Genomic DNA, 24,825 nt, shown 5'->3' with positions numbered 1-24,825 from the left:
AGACAAGACTTAAACCATGAAAGGTGCGGGTCTGAACAAATTATTTATACAAAAATAGACATGAAATGTCTACTGTGTAGATATAAGAGTTGGAAAGGAAAACACGGTTGATTCTGAAATAGATCATTCAACTCACACAACGTAGCTTTAAAAAGAAATCCATTTTTTTTAGACCAGGGAAAATTATTGGTTTCAAGCTTTTTTCTTCTAGCACTCATAAATTGCAGCCTTATAGCCATGGATTCAATTTTTGATCTGGACACTTTCTGTATGAAGCTTGTATGCCTCCCCCATGTTTGCATGGGTATTCTCTGGCCTGTCTTGTTTCCTCCAAAATCCTAAAACATACATATAAGTTACATATAGTTAGTTTGGTTGAAAGTTGAAAAAAGACATCTGTCCATCAAGTTCAACCAGAAAAAACACCAACCTTAACCCACACATATCCCAGTTGATCCAGGAGAAGGCAAAAAACCTTACAAGGCCAGGGCCAATTAGCCTTAAAAGGGAAAAATTCCTCCTGGATCCAGATGGCAGTCCGATAAATCCCTGGATCAACTCTTCCAGGAATTACCTAGTAATTATAGCCGTGGATGCCCTTCGATGCAAGGAAAGCATCTAAGCCCTCTTTAACCTCCTTGCCGGTTTTCCCGACCTGAGCTCGGGGTAGAAAAAATAAGCTATTAGCGGTGATCCCGAGCTCAGGTCGGGGTAGGCATTGCAGAGCTTTACTTGTGGTTGTGGAGTCCCGCACGCGATCTCGCTGCGCAGCGGGACTCCAGCCTCTCTCCCCGGCAGTGTGGGGTCTTTCCCTGGCCGCCGGGATCCCCCATGTCCCCGCTATTCTTCCGGGGACCCGGCAGCCAGTTGGAGCAGCGCAGCCGTGGTGGTGGCAGCAGAGCGGTGGTGGCAGCGTGACGTCATCAGGGGCGGGGCTAATATTGAAAACGAATTTCTCTTTATTAGAGAAATATAGAGAAGTTCGTTTATATGTATATTAGCGCCATCTTGTGGGCAAAGAGAAAACTGCAGCACAGGAGCCCAGGAAGGTACATTTTTTTTTTATTTTGCTGCAGATCTCCCTGCCAGAATGATTTTTTTCAGGTTTTAGGGTCTGAAAGAGTGGAAAAAAATTGCACCGCTTTTAGACCCTAAAATCTGGAAAAAATCAGACCGCCAAGGAGGTTAAATGCAGATATAGAACTCGCCATAACTATTTTCTGAGGTAAGATGTTCCAGATTTTAACCTTGCTCACTATGAAGGACCCCTTTCTAAATAGATGGCAAAAACTATTTTCCTCCATAGCAGATTATGTTGCCTTCTCCGTTGTACAACCCTAGGGACAAAAATCTCACCTGTCAGGCTTTTGTATTGCCCTTGGATTTATTTATACATGTTAATCAGGTCACCTCCCAGTCTTCATTTTTCCAAGTGAAATGATTCTCCTTCCCCAATCTGGCCTTTTGTGGTGTGGGTGTTAGACTATGAGTTTCTTTAAGGGAGAGCTGGTGACAAGATTGTGCAGAAGGTGTCAGTGCCATATACATACATACGTACATAAGGAAAACAATATAATTAGACAATACTGAAATATATCTGGCTGTTAAAAATCAGCAGTATCATTTTTTTTGTTTTGTTTGTCAGGTGGGATGGGGGGGTGGGGTCACTGCAGTACTTTGGCTTGAACACTCATGGCCCTCTTTGCAACACTTACAAGTTTAGAAGAGAAAGAGGACAGACCATGGAGGAAAATCTTGTATTACCTTTTATTAGGTAAGTATGATATTCTGTCCCGCCCCACCCCCCTCCCCCCAGGTTGAACCTGGAATACCTATTACCACCCTGCTTGCTTGCAATCAAAGGCAAAAAATGCAGGATGAGTATAGATACACTTTAATACATGGAGGATGCTGCTGCTGACTTGTTTTTAAAGAAAATCTGTAGTCAGGGCAGTTTCTATGCTAAATTGCACCCAGGATGAGGGTGTAAAAATTGCACCCCCCACCCCCGCAAACTCTTACTCTTTAGGGACAGTCACACAGTCACAGGTCACAAGTAGATCTGCCTGCTTACTAGCGAACAGCCGCTCATCCAAGAGTAAGCAGGGACCAGGAGAACACACAGGCGAAGAGAGCCCGGAAAGCCGACTCGTCATTGGGCGCCACGCACTGACAGCCTGCAGTACCGCTACAGGACACAAGGTGTCATCATGCGGTAGTGACCTGATGATGACTTGACATCTGATGCAGGCAGCCAAGGAGGAGTCAAGGAAGGTGATCGCAGTGGTAATCTACTTTTTTTTTCCATTTGGCTGCACCGCGCATCACCAGCTCCCTAGCAGTTATGTCCTTCTGCCTGCGTCCCCTTCTTCTACTTGCCGGTATGCACCCAGGGCGGTCACCCTGCCCGCACTTCCCAAGAAACAGCCCTGTCTGTAGTAGTAAAAGTACAGAGGCTGCCATATTTGGTCAGGTTTTAAAATGCTACTTGCCTAGTTTAATGCTGATCCTCTCCTTAGTACTTTCTAAACCGCTTGACCAAGAATGACTATGCATGCAGATCAAATTTTCTGGTTCCGTTTATCACAGCATTTATATGCAAAATTTCAAAAACCTTTACTGTCACTTCTTAACCTTCCTGGGGGTAAGCCCGAGCTGAGTTCGGGCTATGCCGCCGGAAGGCACCGCTCAGGCCCCGCTGGGCCGATTTGCATAATTTTTTTTTGCTACACGCAGCTAGCACTTTGCTAGCTGCGTGTGCAATCCGATCGCCGCCGCTACCCGCCGATCCACCGATATCCGTCGCGCCGAAGCCGCCCCCCCCAGACCCTGTGCGCTGCCTGGCCAATCAGTGCCAGGCAGCGCTGTGGGGCGGATCGGAGTCCCCTTTGACAGCACGACGTCGATGACGTCGGTGATGTCATCCCGCCCGTCGCCATGGCGACAGGGAAGCCCTCCAGGAGATCCCGTTCTTGGAACAGGATCTCCTGATCCGGCGATCGGAGGGGCTGGGGGGATCATGTAGCGAGACCTTGTCTCGCTACATGAAAAAAAAAAACGGCTTTGCTGCCCCCTGGCAGATTTTGATAAACCGCCAGGAGGGTTAAAGGACACCTAAACTGAGAGGGCTATGGAGGCTAAAATGTATTACCCTTCAAGCTGTGCAAATGGCCTGGCTGTCCTGCTGATTCTCCACCTCTAATACTTTTAGGCATAGACTCCAAACAAGCATGCAGATAAGATGTTTCTCACTGACATTTGACTGGATTTGCCACATGCTTGTTTCAGGTGTGTGATTCAGACACTACTGATGCTTGAAAGATCAGCAGGATGCCAGAAAACTGGTATTATTTAAAAGGAAACAAATATGGCAGCCTCCATATCTCACTCACTTCAGTTGTCCTTTAAAAGCTATTTTACTGTAAATTCTAATCTCTTGTGATGCAGTGCACCTGAATAAAAGACTTTTTAGCAAGGGTAGAGGAGTAGTGAGATGGTGACATTATCACACTGTGCTTAGTCCTCCTACTTTATATAGGGGTCTTACAGAAACTTCACTTAAATAACAACTGAAGCAAGCAGGATATGGAGACTGCCATATTTGATTCCTTTTCAGCAATACCAGTTGCCTGGCTGTCCTGCTGATCCTCTGCCTCTAATACTTTTAGCCATAGACCCTGAACAAGCATGCAGCAAGTCAGGCGTTTCTTACATTATTGTCAGATCTGACAAGATTAGCTGCTTGTTTATGGTGTTAGTCAGACATTGTTGCAACCAAATAGATCAGAAGGGCTCCCAAGCAACTGGAATTGTTTCAAAGGAAATAAAAATGGCAGCCTCCGTATTCTTCTCACTTCAGTTGCCCTTTAAATCACATCATAAAAATTAAACAAAATCGACATAAACACAACTGACTAGTAGTTCCGGCACTACTTTCTGCACTATGTTACAAACTGACAGTGCCCCTTGGCATTGCATTGTTACTTCAGTAATACAGATGACACTTACATTTAAAAGGAAAATAATATCTTTACCAGAAGTTGCATAAGTACAGACCTGCATGAACTACCAAAAATTATGTGTATTCACAAAAACTAAAAACTGCAGTGTACAACTGAATGAACTAAGCTCAGACTGCTTTCACATTATAGCAGTAATTATTTTTGAGTATATTTATTCACCTGAGGTAGTCACATATAACCAGTGTAAAGCAACAGTTAGTTAGGGTAGCATACCAAGCTGTAATTCAGAGAAAGGTTTTCTGTGTCTTTTCTTTTTCAATGTACAATAGAAAGATGTCTGCCTCGGCATTATGTACTTCATGACTAGCTCGCACAACTTTATAAAGAATGGATCCTTGTTAAAATTCCTCTTCTTAAAAACTGTGAAGCCCTAAAGTGTTTATCAAACAATAAATTGTTCACAAAAGGTCTCTTCAGTCAACAGTTCTTCTCCAGGCTGCCTCAGATGAGACAAGGGCCTTAAATAAGATGTGCTTTGCAGACATTTAAGACCTGCTGAAATTGTATGGGCTTAGCAGCTGTTCAGCATGTTCTGTTGGGGGTATTTTCTTTTCTTTCATAACATCCCACTTCATGCTTCCTAATCGTCATGTTTGCCATTCTCTTTTTTATGGCTATTTAGAAAATAGCATCCACTTTTATTTCCCTTTAAATGATTGTTTCAGCGCCCTTTGTTCTCTCCGTTGGTTAGCATCCAATAAGTGAAGATTAGACTAAAGGGAAAATGTCATTCATTGAATGGAAAAAAAATCCAGGCAACAAGAGAAGCAAAATTAACAAGTTATTTACAATCCCATATAAATGACTTCAATTTCTTTAGAAAATGTGTCCCTGCAGCTTGCGGTTTCCTATGGCTTCGGCATGTTGATGGAAAGTATGTGAGAAATGGATAAGGAGACCAACCTGAAGCTCTAATGTACAAATTGTAGCTCATTAACCCGTTAGAAGCAAACAGAAAACCAATCTGCACACCAAACCCGTGTTTCAGAGATAAGACTGGCTGACACAAGGCAGGACTCAATATCAAATTTATGGAGACGCAGAAATCATGCCCATGTTATTCCTTAAGAAATATTTAAAGGTCCCCTTCCTCTGTCCTGACCCTCTCCCCATTCAATAGACAGTAAATGGACAGGCAGACATACAAGCAAGATCTGAGGTCTTCCAGGAATACAGAATACATACAGTAAGATCCAATGTCTCCTAGGGCACAGAGCTGGCTGGCTTGCAAATGAAAATATATGTTTGGCCAGGCATTCATTTTCATGGGAAACCATATTTTTGCACAGATATAAAAATATACTGTACCAACATGTGAAAACACATTTTCAACAACTGCACTTACCGGTAAGTCAATGGGCATGAGAAGTCCTTTGTGCACAAATGAAAATATCCAGAAAATAAAATGGGAATGCAAAAACACTGGTTAATAAGGTACAATGCAGAGAATTGTGGCAGGCTATACGGCATTAGTGATGTAGCGAACATTACATTTTCAGTTCAGGAACGCAAATTTTCTGCTAAAGTTCGCAAAAAGGCGAATCTGGCGAACCAATATAGACTTCAATGGGCATGCACATTTTAAAACCTATAGGAACTGTTTCTGGCCACAAAAGTGATGGAAAAGTTGTTTCAAGGGGCCTAACACCTGGACCATGGCATGCCAGAGGGGGATCCATGGCAAAAGTCCCACCAGAAATCACAGTACATTTTTAAATTTGTGAAATTAAGTGTACACAGTGATAAGGTAGTGTAAAGGTTATGTTCCGTTCATACTGACAGACGAAACGCCGCGTTAAACGCACCACAAAAAACACAAAGAGCTTTAGTGATAACGTCAGGTGAGTGTAAGAATCTATACATTGATTGCTATTGGCAACAGCACAACACATCTTTTGCTCCGGCACCAGCAACTCATCAGAGCTGCAACTCACAGTGACAGCATACAGGAGATAGAGCGGAGGCAGTCTTCTTCACCTTTCAAAGGGGTTTATTAAGCAATCAGGCATCTTGTGTTACATGTCGATTTCTTCAGAGTATAAATAGTCTTTCCTATGTCCTATGTACATCACATATATTTACAGCATACAGACAGGAAGCTAGTATTCTAACTAGGAAGCGTAGAGAGAGCCAGATAGCTGGAAAGTAGAGTGAAGTAATCTCTGCCATCCTTGTCTCCCTATTTTATATGAACAACAAAGAGTTAAATTCTGACATCACCCGAGCCATACCCCCAATCAAATCATTGTTTTTACTAGTTGATACCTCCAAGACATAAGTGTTAGTCCTCTCTGTGGCAGTCTTTGTGTAGTGGTGTGTAGTGGCCGTCATGCTTGTGTACATGTTCATGGGAGTGCAGGTGATCGCGGTTTTCCAGTCCCTACAGTTGGGCTGAGGTAGTTCAATGTGACCAAAAAAAACACTGGTTCTGCACTGAGGCCTTATACAGGGGGCAGTAGTGGATGGTAGATGCCAATAGTGGTGGTGAAGGATTATTGGGTTATGGTTGGTGCACTACTAGGACCAGAAGACCTGTCTCCAACAGCTAACATATACACTGGAAACACAGGATTGCAATATAAAAATAGTAAGAAAAACAGCTTTCAGAAGGGTGAACTACTGTAGCACTAAGAACTGACTACACTTGTCTGTAACCGCTAAAGTGCACTGTGTAGACACACTGACCAGCAATATCACAAAATCAAAACACAGCATTTAGAAGGGCTCTAAGGTTATGTAGATGGTGAATTGGTAGCAAAAAGAAACTCCACTGGGGACACAGAACACAGGCCTAACTAATGCTTTCCCTGTCTTCAGAACATGCTCCCTGATCTGCCTAGCACAGAAGCCAAAAGCAGACTGCAAAATGGCTGCTGTGCTGGCTTTCTGATAGGTGGTGGTGGGGGTTCCAGGTGGGAGGGATAGCTGATTGGCTTCCATGTGTCTGCTGACTCTGATAGGTGGGGTGAGGGGTCAAAGTTTGGCTCCATTATAATGCAGGGGGCGGGTCGGATATGGCATGCGTTCACTTGGGGGGGGGGGGGAGCGAACATCCGTTGTTCGCTGGCAGAAAAGTTCTGGCCATCTCTATACGACGCAAGAATAATTCCTATCTAGAGTGTGTACATTATAAAAAATAACTTTTATTAATATAATTAAAATAAATTCATATGCCTAATTGACTTAACTGAGGTAGGTTAAAAAATCAATGATCAGATGTTAATCATTTGTAAACATACATCTGATCAACCTATTCCTCACTAAGATTGCTAAAGTGCTATAAAGAAACCCCCCACCACCAATCCGACATGTTTCAGCTCCCCATTTGGAGCCGTCGTCAGGGAATAAAGTGCTAAGTGCTAGGGTGCAAGGTGCATATCTTATAATTTAACAATCATAACATATAGAAAACAATAAATGAGAGCTGTGCTCTCTAGCTCAGTCAGGCATCCTGACTGAGCTAGAGAGCACAGCTCTCATTTATTGTTTTCTATATGTTCTGATTGTTAATTCATAAGATATGCACCTTGCACCCTAGCACTTAGCACTTTATTCCCTGACGACGGCTCCAAATGGGGAGCTGAAACATGTCGGATTGGTGGTGGGGGGTTTCTTTATAGCACTTTAGCAATCTTAGTGAGGAATTGTATGTTTACAAATGATTAACATCTGATCATTGATTTTGTAACCTACCTCAGTTAGGTCAATTAGGCATATTAATTTATTTTAATTATATTAATAAAAGTTATATTTTATAATGTACACACTCTAGATAGGAATTATTCTTGTGTTTTCTAAATATTAATCAGGTTATGTGAATTGCATCTCTATACGACATCAGAAATATTATATTCAGTTAGCCATCTACCTATGGAAAGTGGCCTACATATTGAATACCAAGCATTCACTGTCAAATTTACAATAGTTTTACAATTGATGCAGACATTCTCTCTCAAACCTTCCATGCTCAACCTTCCTTGCGAGGAAACATGATCAGCCAGACTGGATTTCCCCTGGTTGTTTAGAACATTATCCCAAGATAAAATAACACAGTATATCTGCAGTGCCTGCATATACAAAAATATCTGATGGTCGAATCTGCTGCAAATCTATAAGTGTATGGCCAGACAAAAAATGATAGCTGTGGTACCATCAGATATTTAGGCAGCCTTTAGAATTTAGAGGATAATACAGTATTTAAATATTTTCCCTCTAGGCCAGCTGTCTTGCGCTGCCCAATTCCGTCTATGTGCAGCTCCCTCTTTCATGTGAAGCAACTCTTCTCTTGTTAGTACAGCAACTTTCCTTTACCATATGCACCCCAATATGCCCAAGACACCCCATCGTATGTGTGTCTACTCTCAGTTGCAAACATACCCTAACTTCCATGAGCTTAACCCTTCTTTCCATTAGTGGCAACATACCTCTTCCATGTGCAGAAGCCCCTCTCCCTCGTAATCTCAGCACCCAATAGGCCTAAGGCTGTGTACACACATCAGATATACATTTTTGGCAGACTCAAAATTAAGCTGCCGCATATGTTTGGCATGAAGGTTTGAACGACGGATCATTCTAACGATGCTGTACACATGCAAAATATCACTTCCTATGAAAGACCCAAGAAATTATTTTGTAGTCTCCTTACTTCCTTCTTTTTCATGCATGCGCTGTGCAAACAAAAGCTAAGAAATGTCTGGTGATCTCATACACACTTTGTTTAACGAACACACGTCGGAAGACCAGATATACCGGGATGGATTTAAAAGATTGAGAGACAATTAGCTGCGGTCACTATCTTTGGTGGTCTTTTGTGAAATTATCAACAGATCAATCAATGATTGCTTGTTTACCACAGACTTTTGGCTGAGATGTGCATGCAGCTTGAATCTATTGCTTTTTGTATCATGTATAAATTGTATCTCAAAATGTTTCCCACAGCTACGTACTTAAGAATATCTATCTATACATTTAACTTTTTGGATAAATGACAGCACTAACTTAAATAAGACACCACATAAAATGGTTCCTAATAAGGAGCAAGCAGACATTCACATTTATTGGGTTTACAATTTGAAATAAAAATGTAAAATAAAAATTTTTTCAGTAAAACTTATTGTGGGTGGCATATATTTGTTTCTTTTTAATTTCTTTAAAAATGTAATAATTGGAACTCTGTCTGGGTGGCCGAGGACCTTGCATGGAGAGTATTGAATGGCTGAATGATACTTGTGAGATGAAAGGGTGAAGAGTGGTTGATGGGAAAGGGGGGAAAAGGCATCTCAAGTGAAGACAGGAAGTGGGTTGGACTTTCTGAAGAGGCAATCATTGCTGAACAGGCAACAGGATGCATTAGCAGACTTCTCACAATGGGCTGAGTTGAAATAATTAGCTTTGCTTCTGCTATCACAAAAGTTTAAGATGGCTGTGTTCATTTTTGGGCAATATAGGTTATTTTAACAGAGTTTGCAAGATCTGATTGGTTTACTCCATATAAATATATTGAAGAAAGAAAATGCGTGACAAAATATTAACTAATATAATTGTGGTATTATTAACATCTTTTTAGTATAAGCCTGAACTGCTTGATGCTACTTATTTTCTTTTGAACTGTTTCTGGAATACAATGTGTTATTTAAAGATTGGTGGGTGAGGAGGCATGAAGAGAGTCCAGAAGGTTGATGGCCGAGTAAAACTGTTACTATACCTTAAAGAGAACCTGTACTGAGTAAAAATATTTAAAATAAGCACATGAGGTAACTTCAAATGAACATTACATAGTTACCTTGCCATCAGTTCCTCTCAGAAGCTCACCATTTTCTTCTGACAATAATCCCTTCCAGTTCTGACAAGATTTTGTCAGATCTGAAATATATCAGTTGCTGTCAGTAAAATATCAGTTGCTGTCAGTTATAGCTGAGAGGAAAACTGATGTACCAGGTAAATGTCCATGTTTCCCTATGGCTCAAGTGGGCGATGTTACAGTTTAACTGTGTGCTGACCAGAAAGCTGTTATGGGTAATGGCTATTTTCAAAATGGAGGACGGAAAATTCCCCTGATCACAGTGAACAAACAGGATGCAGGAGAGGAGAAAGAGATTGAGGAGTAGACTACACGGGAGGTAAGTATGACTTGTGTATGCTTATTTTGACTTTTAATGTTCAGTTCAGGTTTTCTTTAAGGTTCTGGTGGAGATGGCCCAGAACCTCCCACCTGATGGGAGCCGTCTGAAAAGGTGGTGGTCTGGGTTTAAGGGATTGTTGACAATACTCGGTGCTCTGGTGCACATCTTGGAGTTGTGGAGGAAGTCCAGAGAGGGGGAGGGGTTTCCCAATGATCCTCTCTGCTGATCTGATGACCCTCTGCAGTTTGTGTCTGTCGCTGAAGAAGAGCCAGCGTACCAAACCAGGATGGAGGAACAGGAGACAGATTTAATTGTGGAGGAGTAGAAACTTGTCAAAAGTTCTTGGACCACACCAAACTTCTTCAGTTGGAGAAGAAAGAAAAGTCTCTGCTGGGCTTTCTTCTGAGTGGAGGCGGTGTTGGCCTTCAAGCTCAGGTCGTTTAAGATTGTTAGGCCCAGGAGGTGGACACAGGGTACTGTTTCGACTCCCGTACCGTCAATGTAGATTGGAGGTGGGGTGGGGGCATTGTTCCTAAAGTCAATGATCATCTCAACAGTTTTGGTAGTGTTTAGGACTAGCCTGTTCTCACTGCACCAGTAGCGTATACTATCAACCTGCTGTTGGTAAGCTTGCTCATCGTTATTGGTAACGAGGCTGACTATGGTGGTATCATCAGCAAATTTGATTACTTCAGATTCTGCCATGGATCTGCATTTATTCAGTGACAGAAACTTAGGATTGTTGGGGCCCAGAGTTGGTGACCCTTGACTGTGAGAAGTAAGTGCCCAGCCAGATAAAACTCTTTACCCAACTAGATAAAACTCTTTTGACTTCTATTTACTTTTCAGGAAATGTAGTGAATTGCAGAAATGACTTTTTTAACACTTGGTGTACTGAAAAACAGAAAGGGACTTCAGAAAATTTTTTAGTAGGTCTAACCTATGTTTATCTCACCATGGCCTTGATTCATTAAAGGCCGGTAAATGTATCATGCACTGACAGAGTTAAAATTAGCGTGTGAGCGCTACGTGCAATCCTCCCTGAGTAGCGTGCGCTCTTAATTTACGTGAGCTAATCCTAATTCCTGGGAAATAGCATGTAGAGCGACTGTGATAGTACATTAGCGCAACGGCTAATTTATTAATTGACATAGCAGCGGCTGCGCTAGAGTAATATCGCAGACATGCTTCATGCTATCATGCGGCAATGAGAGTGAGTCGTGTGTAGCGTGTGCACGCTAATTTTAATTCACACTGGCGGTGCGCAAAAGATTTACCAGCCTTTACGAAATCAAGGCCCATGTCACATGTTAAAGGTTCAAAATGATAACATGCATCGCAAACTGAAATTATCATTGAACTCTGGACGAAAAATCAATATAAGTAGGCTATGCATATACAATCTGACTTTATTTCAGCATGATTGTGTGCAGACAATTGCACTCAGTTCAGGTGTCCTTTAACACCTCAAGTTAGTTATATGTGTCTCATGTGAGCTGCTTAACCCTGTGCGTACCAGCAGTCTCTGGCCCCTTAAGGACCAGAGACCGCTGGTACCAGAAAATGGCGCCACCCGACATATCGCCACACATATCCATCACTTTCGCCTGTCACAATGCTCTTCCATCGCCACAGGTCCCTTTCTCTGCTGTCACTATGGCAGCAGAGCGTTGTCAACAGGTCAGAAGCCGCTTTTATTGGCTCCTGGCACTGTCTATCAATGTAAGCTCACAGTGATCAAATGGTCAGGAGCCAATGAAAGCGGCTCTTAACCTGCTTATAGAGCTCTAATGTCTTATGGAAAGTAGAGCTAGTGAATTGCAGCGGGTGCAGAGCGGAGAGAGTGGTGGTAACGGTGGGAGCACATAGCAGGTAAGGGGAAATCTATGTCCTGTCAGAGCCGAGCAGCCACCAGCAGGACATAGATTTTAAACAGAATTGGTTAAATAAGATGACACATCTTTGGAAATAAATAGCATAATGGAAAATTTACAAAAATATATTCTCTTTGATACCAGTAGTATGCATCTAAGGGTAGATTTATAACAGATTCCTAATACCTTCTAATAACCTGTGACAGCATCGTCTGTCATAGCGTGAGTTATTTAAACTCCCATCATAATTAAAGAACTAATGTGTGAATACTCCTTGTCAAGTTGATTGTAACAAAAGTCCCTCTGCTGCAGATCAGCCTGGGTGGGCTGCTGTCAGGACATAGTGCCATCCCATGTAATAACAGCACTGCTAAGTAGAGTACCATGTTTGTTATTACAGTCAACAAACTGATCCTTGTCCCAAGGCTATGTATGCCTAAACTTGCTTCCCTGTGAAATAAAACTATAAGTGAAAATAGCTCTCAAAATGACAGGGAAAGCTGAGGCACTAAATTGGTAACGTTGAAAAGCAACTGCATTTGTGGCTTTCATGAAGATTCTCAATTTACATTGTTAAGCAATCTTGCAAGCTTATGAATGAAATGTTTTAGTGCTGAACATTACACGTGTTCGCTTCTAAAAAGAAATTATAATTACCCGTTGTGGCTTCTCCTCCCCGAATCTCTCCCCAACTCCTGTATCCACCGACTTCCAGCATGTAGCCCCGCCCCCACTGAAAAATGCCATGGTGTTTTCTCTCTACCTCGAGTCCAAAGTACGTCATGGCATTTTTCAGCAGGGGCGGGGCTACGTGCCGGAAGACGGCAAATATGGGGATCAAGGAGAGATTCTTAGAAGCGGACCGGTGTAATGTTCAATTGAAATTGGATATCTGCTTTGAGCGACGTTGGTTGTATGCTGTACACACATTAGAAAAGCAAACAATCATTGTCCAAAGTGGTTATTATCAGGTGTTTCAGGCTGACTTTTATCTAATGTGTGTACATACTGTGCCTTCTGTCTTTCTGCATGTATGTGCTGTGTGTGTTTGTGTGTGAACAAAATGGGATATAGTCAGGGCTGGTTTTAGACTTTTTGCTGCCTGAGGCAAACTTGCGCGGATGCGCCCCTCACCCACAATTTGGAATGATCGCACAGTACTCGACAATTTGCACTGCATGTTATAGCTGCAGTTAGCCACCCCCCCCCCCCCAAAAAAAAAAAAAACACCCTCAGTAAAGGTAGGTAGCCAGGTATTGGTAGTATATGTTAGCCAGGTACACTTGCCCCAAGTATAGATTGGCCAGGCACTCTCTTCACTTTCTGTTTCTGGCTGGTGCTGCCCCCAGACTTCTGCCGCCTGTGGAAGTCACCTCACTTGGAATCATGGGTGGATCGGGCCTGGATATAATCCCTTATTTATTGTCAATTAGCAGAGCAACAGACATTACAAAAATGACCAACACAGTGTTACTTGTGCTGCTAATTGGATATAAATAGATAAGACACAGAACATTTATATTGTGCTGCAACCACTTAACCTCCTGAGCGGTAAGCCCAACACTGTGTTGGGCAAGAAAGTTTTGCAGAAAGTGGTATGCCCAACACAGTGTCAGGCATGCCGTTCAGGAGGTTTTCCTAGGTACAGGAGCCCCAGAGTATAAGTTAGCTGGGTGTAGGGGCTCCTGTACACTGTAGGCAGCAGTGGGCGACACAGGACAGGTAATGTATAAATGCACACACGGGAATACATTTTTACACTGGGGGGGGGCAGCGGTGAGGCTGATTCCCGAGCTATATCATGTTGAAATATATCGGGAATCAGCCTGCAGTGTGTGGGCAGCCAACTGATCTCTCTCTAATCAGATTTGATTAGAGAAAGATTTGCCTCTTGGTCAAATCTGCCCATCATCTCTAGATGTATGGCTACCTTTACATTTGTATTAGAACAGGTTGAGCAGCTGCAGCTTGGAAGTATAAAGGATCAGAGATTTTGGGGAGTAATTTTGAAATTTAGTTTAGATTTTGTGTTTCAAGCTTTTATTGAACTCAAAATGCATATTAGACCTTGCTTGACACATTTTGTTAACTACTTCCCGACCGCCGTATAGACAAATGGCGGCCGGGAAGTGCACCCCGCAAGGACCGCCGTATTGACAAATGGCGGCGGTCCTTGTAGGGGCATGGGCGGAGCGATTGCGTCATCAGTGACGCGATCCTCCGCCGGGAGTCGGAAGCCCGGCATTTTGCCTCTGCTCGCCGGCCACTTAGCAGAGCCGGCGAGCGGAGGAATCCAACAAAGTAGCCAATCAGGTAGTATAAGGCACTTTGTTAAGTAAACAAAGTGCCTTATACGTGCTTCCTCCTCGCCTCGTGGTCTCATTGTTGCAGAGACCACTAGCGAGGAGGAAGCACTTTGTAAGTACCAGCACACAGCCCTTTTTTTTTGCCTTACAGCCCCCTGATCACCCACCCCAGGCCTCATACCCCCCCCGATCACCCCAGCAGACCCCTGCCAGCACCCTTGCACCCCTGCAAAACCCCCACCCCCCCCCCCCCCACCTGCCACTAACTAGCGACGCTGCCCCTTAGTTTAGGTCCCTAACTGCCTCCTAGTCACCCCTGATCCCCCCCTACCTTTAGATCACCCCCAGACCCCATCCCAGACTACCCCCTGTATACTGTATACATCTGTATACAGCTACCTTACCCCCTGATCCCCCTCTGATCCCCCTCTGATCACCTGTCTATCACCTGTCCATCACCCCTCAGCACCCCCACCCATCAGAGCAGACCCTAACTGCCCCGCGGGGGTAACCGATCACCTGCCCAGGCCCTCGATTGCCCTCATACCCCCCGCCTGATTACATTCCCTGCTCTTTGTTTACATCTGTCCTCCCCAGCGATCACTAACTGATCTTTGATCAGTAACCCCCTGTGTCTGCCTCTCATCAGATCAGGACTCAGTCTGCCCCGTGCGGGCTCCTGATCAACCCCCCACCCCCTCATATCGCCCTCAGACCCCCCCCCCCCCCTAATCACCGTCCAAGTGCATTGTATTTGACTGTGCTGCGCTTGTATTCGATTGTGCTGCGCTTGTATTTGATTGTGCTGCGATTGTATTTGATTGTCCCGTGATCTGCTTCGATTGTCCCATGATTGTTTGATTGCCTGAGACCCCACTTCCCACCACACCCAACCCCACCCTCCTCCCCCCCCCCCCCCCACCACACCCAACCCCACCCTCCCCCCCCCCACCACCTCCAACCACCACCTTCCGAGTGCATCAGATTTGCTTGTGCTGTGATTGGAGTCGATTGTGCTGTAATTGTATTTGATTGTCCCGTGATCGGCTTCGATTGCCCTGTGATTGTTTGATTGCCTGAGACCCCACTTCCCGCCACACCCAATCCCACCCTCCCCCCATCACCTTCCGAGTGCATCAGATTTGATTGGGCTGTGATTGTATTTGATTGTGCTGTAATTGTATTTGATTGTCCCGTGATCGGCTTCGATTGCCCCGTGATTGTTTGATTGCCTGAGACCCCACTTCCCGCCACACCCAATCCCACCCTCCCCCCATCACCTTCCGAGTGCATCAGATTTGATTGTGCTGTGATTGGAGTCGATTGTGCTGTAATTGTATTTGATTGTCCCGTGATCGGCTTCGATTGCCCCGTGATTGTTTGATTGCCTGAGACCCCACTTCCCGCCACACCCAATCCCACCCTCCCCCATCACCTTCCGAGTGCATCAGATTTGATTGTGCTGTGATTGGAGTCGATTGTGCTGTAATTGTATTTGATTGTCCCGTGATTGTTTGATTGCCTCTGAGACCCCACTTCCCACCAACCCCAATACCTCTCAAATACTCCCTTTTTGCTAGGTAGGTGCTCTTTTTTTCTGGGTAGTCTCGGAGGAAAACCCCATAAATTTAGCAATCCAAAATGGCAAGAAGGGGGCTTTCCGATGACGAGGTATACAGGTACATGGACCAGTCGGATGAGTTCTTTTGGGAAGAATCATCTGTCGAATCTTCCGGGTCCGAATTTGAACCTGTAGAAAGCAGTGGTTCCCTGACCGATAGTGATGACGAGGCTATGGTCCCGGCTAGAGCCAGGCGTACCAGACCCCAAGTCGTTAGACCGCAGGTGGCGCAGGATCCGCCTCAAGGGCAGCAGGGTGGTGCTAGCGCTGTTGATAGTTTTCTTGGTGAGGCAGGCACCAGCAGCGCAGCATCTCCTGGACTTAGTGCCAGTGCTTCCGTAGACCCTGGCGAAGTGGTGAGCGTCAGCATGGAAGTTGAAACTGGTACGGTGGCAAGTGCAGTAGTACCCTCGTCGCAGCCACCAAGAGAAGACGGGCCCGTAGTACCCATAGACTCCCAGAGGTGCTGGCACAACCAGATTGGCAATCCCCTGATTCCGCCGCACCCGTAGTGCCCCCTTTCACCGCCCAGCCTGGAGTCCAGGTGGCGACAGCTCATCTAGGGACGGCCCTAGAATTTTTGCAGCTGTTCATCACCCAGGTTCTCTTGGACTTAATTGTGGTTGAGACCAACCGTAAAGCCACACAATTCATCACCGAGCACCCGGAGAGCATGTATGCCCAGCCTTTCGGGTGAAAACCAGTCCAAGTTTCCGACATTAAAATCTTTTTGGCCCTTATCCTTCACTTGGGACTAATGAAACAGAATGTATTGCGGTCGTATTGGTCTACGAACCCAGTACATCATGTTCCCTTGTACCCTGCTGCCATGTCCAGGACACGATTTGAGTCCATCCTGCGCTTCCTGCACTTCAACGACGACGAAACCTGTCATGAAAGGGGAGACCCTGCTTATGACCGGCTCCACAAAATTCGGCCCCTCATAGACCACCTGTCCTCAACATTTGCAGATGCTTATAACCCTGAGCAGAACATCTGCGTAGACGAGTCCCTCTTACGCTTTACCGGGCGCCTTGGCATCAAACAGTACATCCCAAGCAAGCGCGCCCGGTATGGGGTGAAACTGTATAAGCTCTGTGAAAGGGCCACAGGCTATACATGTCGTTTTAGGGTCTATGAGGGAAAAGACTCAAAATTGGAGCCGGTCGGATGCCCTGACTACCTGGGGAGCAGTGGAAAGGTTGTGTGGGACTTGGTGTCACCCTTGTTCCAGAAGTGGTACCATCTTTTTGTGGACAATTATTACACAAGTGTGGCCCTCTTTCAGCACTTAAAGTTAGAAGGAATCCGATGCTGTGGCACTGCGCGGCCTAGTTGCCAGGGCTTCCCCCAACGGCTCATTACCACCAGACTTGAACGGGGGCAGAGGGCCGCCTTGCGTACTGAAGACCTGCTCGCGGTGAAATGGAGGGACAAGAGGGACGTTTACTTACTGTCCACCATTCACACAGACACGACAGTCCAAATTCAACGGGCAACTAAGGTCATTGTAAAGCCCCTTGTCGTCCACGAATATAATGTCAACATGGGAGGGGTGGACTTCAATGACCAGAGGTTAGCGGCCTATTTAATGACCCGGAAAACAAGACGCTGGTATAAGAAAGTGTCTTTTTATCTGATTCAATTGGCAGTTTACAACAGCTTTGTTCTCTACAGTAAGGCTGGGAGAACTGGATCTTTCCTCCAATTTCAGGAACAGATCATTCTGGACATCCTGTATCCAGGAGGTGCCAGGCCCCCCCCCCCCAGATGCAACTAGCCGACTGCATGGTAGGCATTACGCCTATCAGATTCCGTGTGCCCCAGGTCAACGCATCCGAAGAAAACGTTGTCGTGTCTGCAGCAGGACTGGAAGGAATGACACCAGTTTTTATTGTCCCCGCTGTCCTGACCAGCCTGGCCTATGCGTAGGGCCGTGTTTTGAGAGGTACCACGAGCAGGTACACTATTAGAACCTAGGGAACTCCAGACACAGGAGTAGGCACACACTCAGTGGTCTTTTGCACATTGTCGCAGGGAGAGGAGAGGTAAGCTTGAAGACCAAACGGGTAAGCATAAAAGTGGGAAGAAGGATCGGTTTCCATGCTTGATATTGCTGATCTGTCCTGGGTTGGCGATATAAGACGGCATGTTTGAATTTCCCTTGAGTGTGGACACCCCCGGTTTATATGTGATTTGGGCCTATGATGATGCTTTAATGCCACACAGAGTCATCTCTATTGGCAGGCATATTGCTGTATCCTACAGGCATAATGCTGTATACTAAAGTTCTGAGGCCCAGTCACATAAGTTGGTGGCTCACCCTGAGTGCAGGGTGGCACGGGGTGTCTCTCTCCTGAGGTTATCACTGCCATTGATGTGGAGGAAGATCTGCCATTGATGTGGAGCAAGGTATGTTTGCCGTTCATTTTTCCTTTCAGCCCAGAGTGCATTACTTGTATACCCAATATAAGGAGTATAGCAGAAACTCCTAATACTGGCCATACATGTAATGATTGCAGAGACCCTAAAATGCCAGGACAGACTCCACAAATGACCCCATTTTGGAAAGAGGACACCCTAAAGTATTATGTGAGGTGCACGGTGAGTTCATAAAAGATTTTAGTTTTTGTCACAAGTTAGCAGAATTTTTTTTTTATTTTTTTTTTTTACAAAGTGTCATTTTCCGTTTACTTGTGACAAAAAATAAAATTTTCAATGACCTCACCATTACCCTCATGGAATACCTTGTTGTGTATTCTTTCCAAAATGGGGTCATTTGTGGGGTTTGTTAACTGTCCTGGCAAGTGGGCGGGGTGCTAAATTGTGAGCACCCCTGTAAAGCCTAAAGGTACTCATTGGACTCTGGGCCCCTTAGAGCAGTTAGGGTGCAAAAAAGTGCCACACATGTGGTATCGCCGTACTCGGGAGAAGTAGTACAATGTGTTTTGGGGTGTATTTTTACACATACCCATGCTGGGTGGGAGAAATACCTCTGTAAATGACAATCTTTTGATTTTTTTACACACAATTGTCCATTTACAGAGTTATTTCTCCCACCCAGCATGAGTATGTGTAAAAATACACCCCAAAACACATTGTACTACTTCTCCCGAGTACGGTGATACCACGTGTGTGGCACTTTTTTGCACCCTAACTGCGCTAAAGGGCCCAAAGTCCAATGAGCACCTTTAGGATTTCACAGGTCATTTTGCGGAATTTGATTTCCAGACTCCTCCTCACGGCTTAGGGCCCCTAAAATGCCAGGGCAGTATAGGAACCCCACAAATGACCCCATTTTAGAAAGAAGACACCCCAAGGTATTCCGTTAGGAGTATGGTGAGTTCATAGAAGATTTTTTTTTTTGTCAAAAGTTAGCGGAAAATTGATTTTTATTGTTTTTTTCACAAAGTGTCATTTTCCACTAACTTGTGACAAAAAATAAAATCTTCTATGAACTCACCATACTCCTAACGGAATACCTTGGGGTGTCTTCTTTCTAAAATGGGGTCATTTGTGGGGTTCCTATACTGCCCTGGCATTTCAGGGGCCCTAAACCGTGAGGAGTAGTCTGGAAATCAAATTCCGCAAAATGACCTGTGAAAGCCTAAAGGTGCTCATTGGACTTTGGGCCCTTTAGCGCAGTTAGGGTGCAAAAAAGTGCCACACATGTGGTATCACGGTACTCGGGAGAAGTAGTACAATGTGTTTTGGGGTGAATTTTTATACATACCCATGCTGGGTATGAGAAATATCTCTGTAAATGGACAATTGTGTGTAAAAAAATCAAAAGATTGTCATTTACAGAGGTATTTCTCCCACCCAGCATGGGATGTGTAAAAATACACCCCAAAACACATTGTACTACTTCTCCCGAGTACGGCGATACCACATGTGTGGCACTTTTTTGCACCCTAACTGCGCTAAAGGGCCCAAAGTCCAATGAGCACCTTTAGGCTTTCACAGGTCATTTTGCAGAATTTGATTTCCAGACTACTCCTCACGGTTTAGGGCCCCTAAAATGCCAGGGCAGTATAGGAACCCCACAAATGACCCCATTTTAGAAAGAAGACACCCCAAGGTATTCCGTTAGAAGTATGGTGAGTTCATAGAAGATTTTATTTTTTGTCACAAGTTAGTGGAAAATGACACTTTGTGAAAAAAACAATAAAAATCAATTTTCCGCTAACTTTTGACAAAAAATTTTTTTTCTATGAACTCACCATACTCCTAACGGAATACCTTGGGGTGTCTTCTTTCTAAAATGGGGTCATTTGTGGGGTTCCTATACTGCCCTGGCATTTTAGTGGCCCTAAACCGTGAGGAGTAGTCTGGAAATCAAATTCCGCAAAATGACCTGTGAAATCCTAAAGGTACTCATTGGACTTTGGGCCCTTTAGCGCAGTTAGGGTGCACAAAAGTGCCACACATGTGGTATTGCTGTACTTGGGAGAAGTAGTACAATGTGTTTTGGGGTGTATTTTTACACATACCCATGCTGGGTGGGAGAAATACCTCTGTAAATGGACAATTGTGTGTAAAAAAAAATTAAAAAATTGTCATTTACAGAGATATTTCTCCCACCCAGCATGGGTATGTGTAAAAATACACCCCAAAACACATTATACTACTTCTCCTGAGTACGGCAATACCACATGTGTGGCACTTTTTTGCAGCCTAACTGCGCTAAGGGGTCCAAAGTCCAATGAGCACCTTTAGGCTTTACAGGGGTGCTTACAATTTAGCACCCCCCAAAATGTCAGGACAGTAAACACACCCCACAAATGACACTATTTTGGAAAGTAGACCCTTCAAGGTATTCAGAGAGGGGCATGGTGAGTCTGTGGCAGATTTCATTTTTTTTTGTCGCAAGTTAGAAGAAATGGAAACCTTTTTTTTTTTTCTCACAAAGTGTCATTTTCCGCTTACTTGTGACAAAAAATAATATCTTCTATGAACTCACTATGCCTCTCAGTGAATACTTTGGGATGTCTTCTTTCCAAAATGGGGTCATTTGGGGGGTATTTATACTATCCTGGAATTCTAGCCCCTCATGAAACATGACAGGGGGTCAGAAAAGTCATAGATGCTTGAAAATGGGAAAATTCACTTTTTGCACCATAGTTTGTAAACGCCATAACTTTTACCCAAACCAATAAATATACGCTTAATGGGTTTTTTTTTATCCAAAACATGTTTGTCCACATTTTTCGCGCTGCATGTATACAGAAATTTTACTTTATTTGAAAACTGTCAGCACAGAAAGTTAAAAAAATAATTTTTTTGCCAAAATTCATGTCTTTTTTGCTGAATATAATAAAAAGTAAAAATCGCAGGAGCAATCAAATAGCACCAAAAGAAAGCTTTATTAGTGACAAGAAAAGGAGCCAAAATTCATTTAGGTGGTAGGTTGTATGAGCGAGCAATAAACCGTGAAAGCTGCAGTGGTCTGAATGGAAAAAAAGTGGCCGGTCCTTAAGGGGTAGAAAGCCCTAGGTCCTCAAGTGGTTAAAGTGAACATCCGGACTAAAAATCGACTCAGCAGCACTGAAAAGGCTTTGTGTTTCTTTAACAGTTTCACAGCATCAGAACTTTGTTTCTCTTATACAAACCTCATTTTTAGCTGCACAGAGGAAAACTGCCCGGGCTTTTTTCCCCTGATGCTGTGCAAAGCATGATGGGATTTCTGATTTTGTTGTTCTCTTTCTGCTGTTTTGGTGCAATTTTTTTTTTTTTTTACATTTTGAATTTGACATTTGAAGCCTAGCGTGTGCAGCTGGGAGGGGTAATCAGGACACAGGATAGTTGGAACTGTGTCTCCTGCTCCTTGTCACCTCCTTTCAACCAAAAAGATGGCTGCCCCCATGACAAAGATGGCAGCCCCCATGAATCACAAACATTTGCCTGTTCTTTTAAAACAGGGTGGGTAAGAGATTATATTACCGATCTATTCTAATTAACATAACTAATGTAACTTGATGACAGTATTTTTGTTTAGGCCGAAGTTCCCCTTTAAGTTACAAGAAAAAAGGTTATGAAAATTAGTTGGATCACTTTTTGCAAAGAAATCCAGCAGGAATTGAACGCTGAGGAGGTTAAGCCGCGTTGCACAGGGGACCAGGGTTATTAGGGAGCCTTGCCCAAAGACTCCCTAAAGGGCTCCCTGAGCAGTGCCTGAAATTAAAAGATTACACTTACTTGGGGCTTCTTCCAGCTCACCGTAGACGGCGAGATCCCCCAACGCCCTCCTGGCTCCTCTCCTTGTGCATCCACCGGCCCCTGTTATCAGCGACACCCGGGTCGTGCTGGCTATTTCTGGTTAATGATGCATGGCATCATCATGCTGGACGCATCGCGTCATCACAGAAAGCCCACGCATGCACAGACCTGCTGCGTCGGCCGCCGTGATGACGCAAAGCGGCCAGCGTAATGACACCATGCACCATTAACCAGGAAGAGCCGGTAACGGGAGCCGGCGGAGGCACAAGGAGAGGAGCCAGGAGGATCCCGGGGGAGTGGAGACCTCGCCGCCTATGGTGAGCTGGAAGAGGCCCCAGGTAAGTGTAATCTTTTAATTTCAGGCACTGCTCGGGGTGTGTGTGTGTGTGTGTGTGTGTGTGTGTATGTGCGTACGTACGTGTGTGTGTGTACGTGTGTGTGTGTACGTGTGTGTGTGTACGTGTGTACGTGTGTACGTGTGTACGTGTGTGCGTGTGTGCGTGTGTGCGTGTGTGCGTGTGTGCGTGTGTGCGTGTGTGCGTGTGTGCGTGTGTGCGTGTGTGTGTGTGTGTGTGTGTGTTAGTGTTAAGCTTGGGGGTGTAATCTCCACAGTCAGCATACAACACATAAGCTGACGTGAAGGAGGTACACACACCAGCACAAGGGATCAGGATATCCCCAGTTTAGTGGAGGAGAGGACTGACTCCAATAGGAGATTGTGGTGCACAGAGCCGGTGCAGATCTGAACAGCCACAAACACTTTCGTAATAACGTCTCAGCGCAAAGTAGCGCTGAGCGCATAAACCAGGACTGAGGAGATCAGGACAGGTAGACAGAATGAACGCTTGCCAGCTAGCGATTACTTAGCGACAGCAAGCGTCCAAAACCAGACAGACTGGAATGAGGCAGCCAATGCGTTGCGGCGATGGCGTGCCTCACAAAGACAGGACAGGAGAGACAGGAAATAGCAGGATCGAGATAGATGAACGTAACACAGATAAATATACAATAAGTATGTTTTCCTAGCGTATTACAATTACAGCTATCAATGAAACTATTCGTAACGTCTGACTAACATATGTATATATTGGCAATGAACCGATATATGACATAAGCAGGAACTCTGACTAAGACTGAAGTAATACAGGGAACAGGACTCAGAAGGATTCGCTATCTCTTCGCAGAGATGAACGCAATCCACAAACAGGACCAGGAACAGGATTCAGAAGGATTCGTTATCTCTTCGCAGAGATGAACGCAATCCACAAACAGGACCAGGAACAGGATAACTAGCTCAGCACGGGTGTTCACGATACGCGCAAACTACCAAAACGTGCTGGAAAACTGACTAACTGAACACAGGAAATAAACAGTTCGTGTACGTATATATCAGCGACACTGATATATTAACGTAACACGAATACAAGGAAAATAACAAAATGCGCAAGTATGCGTATATATTGGCGATGAACCAATATATGACACAAGACAAGCAAGTAGCAACTTCTAGAACAAGAGCAGAACTAGGAGGACTCGCTGACCCCTTCGCAGGAGTCAGCGCAGTCCACACGGACCAGGAACGAGGTGGGGCACGAGCAGAGTAACAGATAGAGTCTGAAACTATGATAGCCCATGAGGCATTGCAGGAAGCAGTTCTTTATACTGAGGTCATCCAATGGGAGCAGACCTGCAGATTCCCACACAAGTGAATGGTAATTAATCACAGGCTGATAGCAGGAAAAGGCAGACAATGATATGCAGCCTGCAGGAAAGGGACCGCCCCTCCACTGCAGCAGACAATGTTTGTTTACACAAAAGCATATTAAACTGTCATAAACTTCAGAGCGACTGCAGATGGAATCAGCAACTAGTTTAAGTGCAAACCAAACTATGCAAGCAAATGCATGTAATGACATTAGAACTGCTTGGTTTGCAATACCAGTGCAGTCAGCAGTAAACGCTGCAGAAGCGATCATAACAGTACCCCCTCCCTTAAACGCGGCCTCTGGACGCCTATGAAAACTGACATATTTCTCCTGAACCACCCAAACCAAAAAATCAGAAGTGGGAAATCCAGCAAACTGATCTGACTGAAAATTCATGAAGGTCGGATCCGTCCGACAAAACCAAATTCCCGAATCAGTCTCACCAAAACTAGACCAATTGGAACCAGAACCTACCGAACCATGCCCGTCAGCACTACAAGCCTCAGTGTGACACCCATCAGAACCACGACTTCCAGAAAACAACCCCAAGAAACTCTCTGCGCGATACCCACCGCCTTCCAAGGACTGTCCAAAAACGCCAAAGCCTTTGCAATGCCCACCGGAACTGTCCCTACCAACACAAAACCCACCGTTGAACCAGTCCAAGGTACCAGGACAAGTTTCCTCAGAGATCTCCCAGAACACTTGGAAGCTCCAAAGAGATCCCCACAGGTCAGAACGCCCCTTAGGCTCACATGGAGAACTATCAAGAACCCCTATGGAACCCAGGGCAACTCCAGAGTCAGGGTCACAAGGACAAACATCAAGATCAGGGCTTTTAGGGACCAGAACCATCTCCGGGCATGCAGGCCAACCGGCAACATCAGAATATGTCTCCACTAGGGAAGCACGTGAGCACGCTAACACAGACACATCTGGGCAGTCTGGCATACGA

At 44.7% G+C, this 24,825-nt stretch overlaps 1 protein-coding gene across 1 annotated transcript in view; it reads right to left on the bottom strand.

The window, feature by feature from the left end:
* Positions 1-250: 250 nt before the first annotated feature.
* Positions 251-24,825, bottom strand: part of ERCC6L2 (ERCC excision repair 6 like 2) — a 289,432-nt gene continuing 264,857 nt past the window's right edge. The window contains exons 21-22 of the mRNA XM_068237461.1: positions 1,357-1,506; positions 251-338 (exon numbers count right to left, since the gene is read on the bottom strand). Coding sequence (XP_068093562.1) covers positions 1,496-1,506 — 11 coding nt within the window. The 3' untranslated portion in view covers positions 251-338; positions 1,357-1,495. The remainder of the gene's footprint in view (positions 339-1,356; positions 1,507-24,825) is intronic.

Source organism: Hyperolius riggenbachi, chromosome 1, assembly GCF_040937935.1.
Source record: "Hyperolius riggenbachi isolate aHypRig1 chromosome 1, aHypRig1.pri, whole genome shotgun sequence".
Classification (NCBI taxonomy): domain Eukaryota; kingdom Metazoa; phylum Chordata; class Amphibia; order Anura; family Hyperoliidae; genus Hyperolius; species Hyperolius riggenbachi.
The sequence above is the reverse complement of the archived record's forward strand: the minus strand, read 5'-3'. Positions and strand labels throughout refer to the sequence as shown.